At 40.2% G+C, this 9,339-nt stretch overlaps 1 protein-coding gene across 1 annotated transcript; it reads left to right on the top strand.

Moving 5' to 3' along the window:
• The first annotated feature begins 303 nt into the window (after nt 1-303).
• Nucleotides 304-7,149, top strand: LOC136868322 (endocuticle structural glycoprotein SgAbd-2). The gene is made up of 3 exons (XM_067144767.2): nt 304-411; nt 5,054-5,325; nt 6,649-7,149. Exons 1-3 carry the CDS (start codon nt 400-402, stop codon nt 6,914-6,916), a joined length of 552 nt encoding a protein of 183 aa, XP_067000868.2. The 5' UTR covers nt 304-399; the 3' UTR covers nt 6,917-7,149.
• The last annotated feature ends 2,190 nt before the right edge of the window (nt 7,150-9,339 follow it).

The following is a 9,339-nucleotide window of genomic DNA, read 5'->3' as shown; positions in this document are numbered from 1 at the left end:
TCCGCGCGCATCAAAACATGTCATTTCAAAACAAATAAAAATCAAATGTTAAGGTGTGCGCGGATAGAATTCCCCCACCACTTACTTTTCAAGATCATAACCTTTCTTCCCATTTGCCAACTTGGAGTAACGTGGACAAAGATGATAACAGAAGAAGTGGAATGTCGTACGTACTAAATCATTCCCTCGTCCCTAATTTATTTGCATGCTATCGTTTAAAAAAAAAAAAGCAGCCGTAGATCCATAAACTGGTTGAGAGGTTAAGGTTACTGAGGGGAGGAGTGGTCATCGCGGAGGGTTGATCTGGGGGTATATATATAGCATCTTCTGCAAGGTCCAGACACACTCCAGTTCCACTTGCCTTCTGAGCGTTAGGACTAGTCTTCTCTTCGCTACATCATGAGGATTCTGGTAAGTAGTGGATCTTTGTTACAGATATCTATTGGAAATCAAAGTTTGAATATTAAACAAATGACGATTAACCTTAACGTGAATTACGTTGATATATTCAAAAGTCACTCCTGACGGGCAATAATAACGATCTTCAGGCAACCACGAAGATAGACACAACACAACAAAGTAATTAGTTCTAATAAATACCACTTTCTCCCTCGTGTTTTCCTTAATTTGTGTTAAAAATCAATACACTGTCATGAAAGAAATACATTTATAACTGTTCGAATAGTTAAATTCAAAATAATCTTTCTTTTATATTGAATATTTAGATTAGAACAGCACAGAAATGACAAGCCCTTCAAAATTAAATCGTGAGTCCTTAATGTTATTAACACTTTCCTCCCGCTGAATTTCCTTTACGATTTTAGGCGAGGCTGAGGTGCCGAAGTTTTGCCCCGCACGATTTCTTGTACCTATCTGAAAATCTTCCGACATGAAGCTCACGTATTTGACCACCTTTCCGGACTGAACCGTAATCGACCCCGCCAACTTGGTCTCAAGAGACCAGAGTTTTACCGGCTGAACTATTTATCCAGCGAAAGACTGTGTGCCATTCTCTTATCTACATTAATGTGCCCTCCAATGTAGCGAATTGTTAATCATAGGTCAAATAATATTTCACTGCCATTGAAGTAAATTGCTCAATATAATGACGGTAGATTCGTAATATGTTGTCTCAGAGTGGTTGGTACTGATAAACAATGTGGCGAGATATTTCTAAGGATGGTTTGAAGATTTTTACGAAAATATTTCGTTTTAATTTGTAAAGTTCCATTGCTTAAATAATTTACTATAATTTAGTTGTTATTACGTAGCCAAATTTACCATAAAGGCTACGACACTCTCATAAATACATAAACAGTGGCAAATTACTCGAATTTTTTTTGGCATCAAACTTTCTAAAAAAACATGTTATACAAATTTTATATTGCAATTTTTTACGAAGATACGATTCGATCGCCTTTTACTTCAGTTGTCGGGATTTCATATCACTTAACTGCTCAAACTTAAAACATTCTGTGTGATGGTGTGCTAACAAGAGGCGAATGGAGGAAGATGGTTTACGTAGAAAAACAAGGAACTCTGTCAAGGAGGGTAAGAAAAGGCGAGGGAGATGAAGACGACGATTGTTAGATAAGTGTTATAGACGCCATAGAGTTAGTTGCAAATAGAGGACTGTGTAGGCATGCAGTTGATTAACAGAGATTTGCAGATGAATGCTGAAAGACATGCCAGTCTATAATCAAAATACATAATTCGTCATGGGAATCTTATTCTTAACATACATAGGCCTACGACGAACAATTCTAACCAGATTCTTATTAGTCATAACATTTGAAAAGTTTACATAACAACGGTATTCTCTTTGTTTATATTAATATATTTTTCACCTGGTTTCCAATAACATGAGGCATTTTATTATATTAAATGGATATTGCCGCAAATTCCTTGATCTCCATCTCAGCCAAGAATCTAAAAGCCACCATTGCACTTACACCAGGGTAATAATTATAGGCCTATATATTTTACAGAAACATGCGCTTAAAAACTTATTGTACTATAATCTTTAATGAGGTAGAGAGATAAGGACACACATATTTTTATCTACTATAGGTCTACAGTTGAACGTCGAGCAATTTTAGAGTGGAGTGGGGGAAAACAGCCGACGAATCAACAACGGTGTTATGATATCACGCCTAAGTAGGCCTCACTCAGTAGCACATATTACCGTGATGATACGACATTTGCATGACATTTTTAGCAACCTGTACTCTGACGTATATAAATAGTCTATAAAATTCCCCTTTAAGTATCTTGAGTAATCTTTCAAATTATTCGTGTTAACATGTCACTAAAAGTACATAACTGGTGTATTCTTTCATATCTAAATTAACGCTGATTTCACAATCGATTACAGCTGGTGTCTCCATAAGTGTCTCTCTCTCTCTCTACATATTCCGGTGTCCTAAGGGTTTAGTGCTCAGTTGAAGAATTTGACGACCTTATCTTCATACACAAACGAAAAAAAATAATTAAGAAATGTGATTATGACTAGCAAGTTGGAGAGAATATACGTTGCAATAACATTTTTAAAGTTGTACAATTTACCTCGCACCGACACAGATAGATCTTATGGTGACGATGGGATAGGAAAGGACTACAAGTGGGAAAGAAGCGACCGTGGTCTTCATTAAGGTACAACACCAGCATTATTTGCCTAGCGTCAAAATGAGAAACCACGGAAAATCATCTTCAGGTTTGCCGACGATGGCATTCGAACCAACTCTATCCCGAATGCAAGCTCACAACTGCACGCCACCAACCGTTCGGCTAACTCGCTCGGTGCAAAAACAATTCATAATTTGTGTATCTCATTCTTGATTCAAATCATTTCCTATAATTACTAAAATACAACGAATGATTCCATAAAACTCCGATATTTCCGAAGTTAACACTTGTATTTTTTTGGCATGTATGTGGGAGTTTTGAAATTAGCCATGACCTTGTGGTTGTTATTCCACGTAATACTGAAGGTCCCTTGGCTATGACCACAATACAAAAAAAAAACACGTAAAACTACAAGCGTGCTTGGAATTGTAAAGAACTGTAAATCTGCTTATGCGCTGCCATTCAAAGCAACCTTCACACGTTTCTAAGATATACACGGATCATCGAGACTCAGTTTAAGATTTGGACTGGTGCTTATATCCGGACGATTCTCCTACTACCAAACATTTGTCCCAATGAAAATTCTAGCGGAATTCACGGGAGTTTGAACTGGGACATACCTGACGGGATTCGAAAACGAATAGACCATTGTGCCACGCTTTATTGTTCCTTAAAATGCTTACAAACACAATAACATTGTAGTTTCATCAACTGGTTGGTGTCCGACTCGTTGGCTAAATGGTCAGCGTACTGGCCTTCGGTTCAGAGGGTCCCGGGTTCGATTCCCGGCAGCGTTGGGAATTTTCACCATGATTGGTTAATTTCCCTGGCACTGGGGCTGGGTGTATGTGTTGTCTTCATCATCATTTCATCCTCATCATGACGCGCATGTCGCCTACGGGAGTCAAATAAAAAGACCTGCACATGGAGAGCTGAACCCGTCCTGGGATATCCCGGCACTAAAAGCCATACGACATTTCATTTCAACTGGTTGGTTTTAAGTTGGTCTAAATTCCATTGAAAGGAAAGCGTGAAATTCAGTCAGAAATAATATGGGGAGTGATATTCGACGAGCACCTCATCAAGGTGACCATGTTTGGAGTTCAGGCCAATGGTGAGGAAGTTCTGAAATAATTAAAAATACCAAGTAAAACGCGAGATCCAATGGCTATGATCACGACATCGGCACTCATGTAAAAATACCGGTTTGCTTTCTTCAAGCAATAATAATTAATCAGTTAAGAGTCGGGAAGCCAATTTAAAGAAAATGCAGACCTAAATTATTATTATTATTATTATTATTATTAAACTTAAGTTCTCGCTAAAATTTTATTATTATTATTATTATTATTATTATTATTATTATTATTATTATTATTATTAAACTTAAGTTCTCGCTAAAATTTCGATAACGAGCTTGAAACTCCTGAATGACTCCTTCAAGTTGCTCCAATCACAACTGGTACTGTGGTTGTGTGCTCCTCCCATCGCTGATTCTTAACAGATTATTTGATAAGTTGACTGAATATTTTAATTACAGGATAGTGTAAAATATACCATCCTAATGTGACTGGCATTTTGGCCCCATCTGGTCTATTACGTGATATTTTTCTGTCAGACATCATGCTCCTGTCCTAATTTAGCTTGAATATGTTGTTTCTCATTTCGTTAGCTGCCTTGTACAAGTAGTACGGTTCTACTAAAGTGGTGACCAAATCGTATTTGATGCACAACCTTAACATAACATTTTCCACCCCCTCCCTGAGGGCAAGGGGCGGGCCACCTAGAAGATAACCCCTTCTCTCAGGCCAGGTACGAACTAAAAGTGGTTCTTGAGTTTCACACAAAACACAGAATATGGAACTGCAGGTGCTCAGTATTCATTCGCCTGATTTCAGTGAAATAATTACTAGTTTCGCGAGTTGCTTATCAAGTGGTATTGGGTTTGCCCCTCAACGGTGTAAGGCAGGGCCTCTCAAACGCCCAAAATCTCACGCGTGCAGAGCGAGGCGCAAGAGCTCCGTGCACTGTGCATCGGTGCCGCTCGGTATGGCTCGGATCAACGCTTCGTCTCTGGGCTACTCGGCTATGCTCGGCTCTACTCGGCTATACTCGGCTCAACTCAGCCCGGATTTGGAGCGCTACGGCGCAAGTGGGGGAGAGGGAGACAGGAGGAGCGAGCGAGACAGGCGTGAGGAAAGAGAGAGACAGCGCTATTGCTCCAAATCGAGGAGTGGGAGGTCTGCACTCTGGTCAACCAAGCCAAGTCGTCTTTTGCACCGTGCACAGTGCATGCACCACGCGCATGCACCCTGAGAGGCCCTGGTGTAAGGACATGTGTTCAATTAAAGGGGTAACTGTTTATTTCTCTAGTGTGCTCTTGTTGTTTCAGAAGTTATGCAATATGTGATGATGTGTTTATTTCCAGTTGTTCGCGGCCGCGGTGCTGTTCGTGGTCGAAGCAAGGCCCCAGTTCAAGCCATACAATCCCATCAGTGTACAGCTGCAGCCCCAGGCTCCCAAACTGGTCGCTGTCCAAACTCCTAGACCATCTACCGTATTCTCAGCTGCACCCACACCAGCACCCCTTCCAGTCCCCATCCGCAAAAACCCAGTCCCTGCTGTACCTCGTGAGTCTGAGCGCTGGGTTATCATCAAGCAGACCCAGGATGTGAAGCACGATGGCTCATACCAGTACAGGTAAGTGACTCAGAAAACGCTGAGGAGCATTTTTAACATCATAGAACAATACAAAATGCTGCGAAAGCAATGTTAGGAATAATTAAGTCTGGTAGGCCTGCACTTCAATTACACGAATGAATATCGCGTTAACTAGAAGGGGATGTTATTAGTAGTCTCCATACAACAAGTACCCGGTACTCTCATCATGTACTTACCTGGCTAAATGTTTAGCATGCTGGACTTACGTCAAAGGGGTGCCATGTACTCTTCCCGGTTGGTTAACTGCTCTGTCACGGGGCTGTGTTTTTCTGCCGTATTGAACATTAGAGTTACACGTTACAAATTCCAACGGCAAGGCAACTTAATTTGGTCCATGCATAACTGTAGTTAGAGCTTGTCTGAATTTGATCTCACAGTCTACGGCACAAGGCGCCACACAATCATCCTAACTAAGAAGTTACTTATATAAAATTACCTTTCAATCCCACAGTGTTGTTTACATTAGTGATTGAATATAACACTAATGTAAAGGGGACCATTCCCAAGAAATACAATTTTAGCTGAGTTTGGCTTTCCTTCAAATACTTGTGTCAGTTTCCTCCGTTTTTTCTATCCGACTTATTTCGGTCAAATATTTGTTCTCTTCTGATCTCGCGGGTTATAAAAATGCAGACCTCTTTCTTTCTAGCATACATTAATTCTAAGGATCGGGACTCTCTCACACACCTCCCCCCACCCTCCAGCACTTAAAAGAGAGTCATTCATCATGTTTATATCTTAGAACAATAAAACCCACCCCCGTTATCTCTTTTGATCCAAGTTAATATTTTAAGTTCTCTAACAATGAAACATTAGCCATTGTGGTACACAATCATTGTGTTCTTTCTACACAGGTTTTAATTCTCATTATAATAGTAAAGGGGTTTTCTGTACTTTTAACTACGGTGCTGTACCTGGTGGAATGGGTGGAACGACAGAATTGAAGCCAAGCAATTTCTCACTTACTCAAATAATATAAAGAAAGAATATTGCATTTGTTAGGCGAGGCCATCATTCCTTTTACAGTTCTTTTATAACTGACGAGTGAGTTGGCCGCGCGAAAGAAGTCGTTCTGCTGTAAGCTTGCACTCGGGATATGGCGGGTTCTAGACTTATAATCAGGATTTGTGCAAGTTGTTTTCTGTGGTTTCTTATATTTATACTAGCCAATTGACGAGGCTGCACATCAACTATAGTCAGTTCTGTGCTATTCCTCTTCCAGCGTTCAGTCTGTGACAGTGTGACATTGAATTGCCTGAAATTATTACTGTTATTATTATTATTATCATCTCTTCGTTTCAGCCTGGAGACTGAGAACGGTATCGCTGCTCAAGAGTCAGGAGTCCTGACCAACCCCGGCCAGGAGAACGAGGCTGAGGAAGTCCAGGGTCAATACTCGTACACCGCCCCTGACGGTACCCCCATCACTGTAACCTACACCGCCGGAGTGAACGGATTCCAGCCACAAGGTGTCCACCTTCCCGAGGCCCCACCCATACCCGAACTGATCCTCCGTGGTCTTGAGTACATCCGCACCCATCCTCCCCCACCCGAACCCCAGAGATCTTAAGCGAACCCTGTCCCACTGACAGCACCCGACATTTGGCTCAGTGACAACATCTGCATGGCTGCGGTGGTCGGGCACGACGGAAACCCTCAAGGAAACGACGTTACATTCTTCATCTTCCTACGCTCAAAAACTAATCTAATTTAACTTCATGCCTCTCATAATCTATGTGAGTGTGTGCGCTCGTGTGTATAAATGTAAATGCAAAATAAAGAAAATGTGTGGCTAGTCCTGTATCCAGGTGTTTTACTTTCTCACTCCTCTCCGATGAAGTCCCTTCAATAACATTCCATTTGCAAGTTAAGGGTTTCTGGAAAAAACAATGTTAAAATTATTAAATGTTCAGGAAAAACAATAAACAATAAACTATTTAAATGTGGTCCTGCGTTTCAATGAAACCAGGCAACATTTTTATACATCTGTTCATAAGAAAGAAACAGTTTGTTGAAGTTTTTGAGGTTGAAAATTTAAAAATAAAACCCAACCTGATATTGGTTTGTTTTTGCCTATATTGTCTTCGATAAAACATAATATTCTTTGCTTTCACTTTTAGCGCAGCAGAATTCGCCTACACATGTATATTTACGTCAATGTCAATATTATTATAGTTTTTTCAACAAAACTTGAAGATAGTCTCCGTTAGTGTGATATATTTTTGGTAACTTTTCTACTTTTGTTTTACTTCACATGGTACTGAAAACGGATTAGGGTAATACACAGTAATGCCATAGTTTGCTAGAACGTTTTCACTCGGTGCAAATGTGAGCATATTTAATTCACAAACTTACACACTACGAGGAGCTCGTAAGCTTAGAAAAACTTTACCAGTCTTGTTGAATGCTCATTTTAAGCGGAACAGTTGAAACTTTTGACCGGCAGGTCTCCAGAATTTTACACTTACAGTAAAAACAATAGGGGAGGGGGGAAGGCAAGCCTCAAGACATTCGGGGAAATATGTATCAGTGAAAGAACCCATGGCTTAAAAAAGATTGACAAGTCAAGGATTTCAACCCTGCAGCTCCATTTACATTGATTTTACAAGGTTGCCCTTTTGTGCACCATGAAATTACCCACGTGACCCCCTCAGTCACCATTAAACACTTGAAGCAGTAAAAACACTGCTGTGAAATTTAACTGATCATATATATGTATGTTACCCTCGAAAATAATACAAATTTTCAGAGGCATAAGGCCCACACTACGCGGCCATAACAGGAAAAAATAAAAAGTTACGTTTGCAACCCCGAAAACTAAAATGGAATGGAGACCGAAACACAAGGACTTTCAAAAAAGTTTAGTTACAGAAAATCCCTAAGTGGTGTTAAGGCCCGATGACACAGAGGCTAAGCCTATGATACGGTCTGTCTAAGTAGTCTCATAGAAACATTAAGAGCCGAAAAACGAGTAGTAAACTTAGATTGTTAGGAAAACTTGGACACTCAACAATAATTTAGAGGAGGTTTACGGGGGTACGTGCCTTCTTACGTTTCAATTACTTCAAGAAGTGGCGGGCGACCTAACTGTTACATGCTAAAAGGGACTTATCCCTAATCTTCAAGGTTCACTTTGTTAATACTTTGCCATACCTTGTTTATTTAACACCTCACGATGCCGGGACCCCGCCTCACGTTTCCCGCAGGAAATCTCCTATGTATATTCTCCGTCAAGTCGCATACAAAATCACCGCAGCCAAATCAGACCCTTTATGCTCAACATTTCTCCTCTTATATAAAGTATCGGCAGAATAATCTAGATGATATTGTTACCAACAGTTTGACAGGGCCAAAGGATTTTAATATCAACCAACAATTTGATTGAGCCAAAGGATTTAATATCAAGGGGCATGATAGGTTGATCAATTTAATAACGAGCTTTTCTTTAGGCGGACAGTGTTGATATTTCAGAGAATTTGACAAAAACAACTGAATGTAGGTAAGTTGGGAAACATCTAAACACAAACATTCTCCACAACTAGTGCGTTAATGGGATTTTTACCCCGGATTTCCAGAGAATATCTAGTCTCAGAGGAAAAACGTGTAGGATTTCACAAGTTCTCAGTTTTTCATCAGAGATGTATGCACAGTAGAAGGGAGGCGCTAATTTGAACAGACGGAGAGGCCGTATTGAGGGTGCAATTATCATCATCATCATCATCATCATCATCATAATCCCCTGATGACTATGCGACATTGCCGCTTTTAGGGAGACTCGTGTGTCCCCATTAGACTGATAGTCAAGAAATAGATCCAACCAAATCGGATGGGTATATATCGAGCGAATCGTTCAACAAACCTTGTCACCTATACCTCGAAAGTTTCAAGGGTGGTAGTCTGGAAGTTACATTGACTTAACCTTGTAATATTGCCAAACATGACATATCGATGAGTAAGAACGTTGAGGGTTTGAAGTCTTATTCGTTGTGGTAA

Source organism: Anabrus simplex, chromosome 1 (genome assembly GCF_040414725.1).
Source record: "Anabrus simplex isolate iqAnaSimp1 chromosome 1, ASM4041472v1, whole genome shotgun sequence".
In the NCBI taxonomy this organism is placed as follows: domain Eukaryota; kingdom Metazoa; phylum Arthropoda; class Insecta; order Orthoptera; family Tettigoniidae; genus Anabrus; species Anabrus simplex.
The sequence above is the reverse complement of the archived record's forward strand: the minus strand, read 5'-3'. Positions and strand labels throughout refer to the sequence as shown.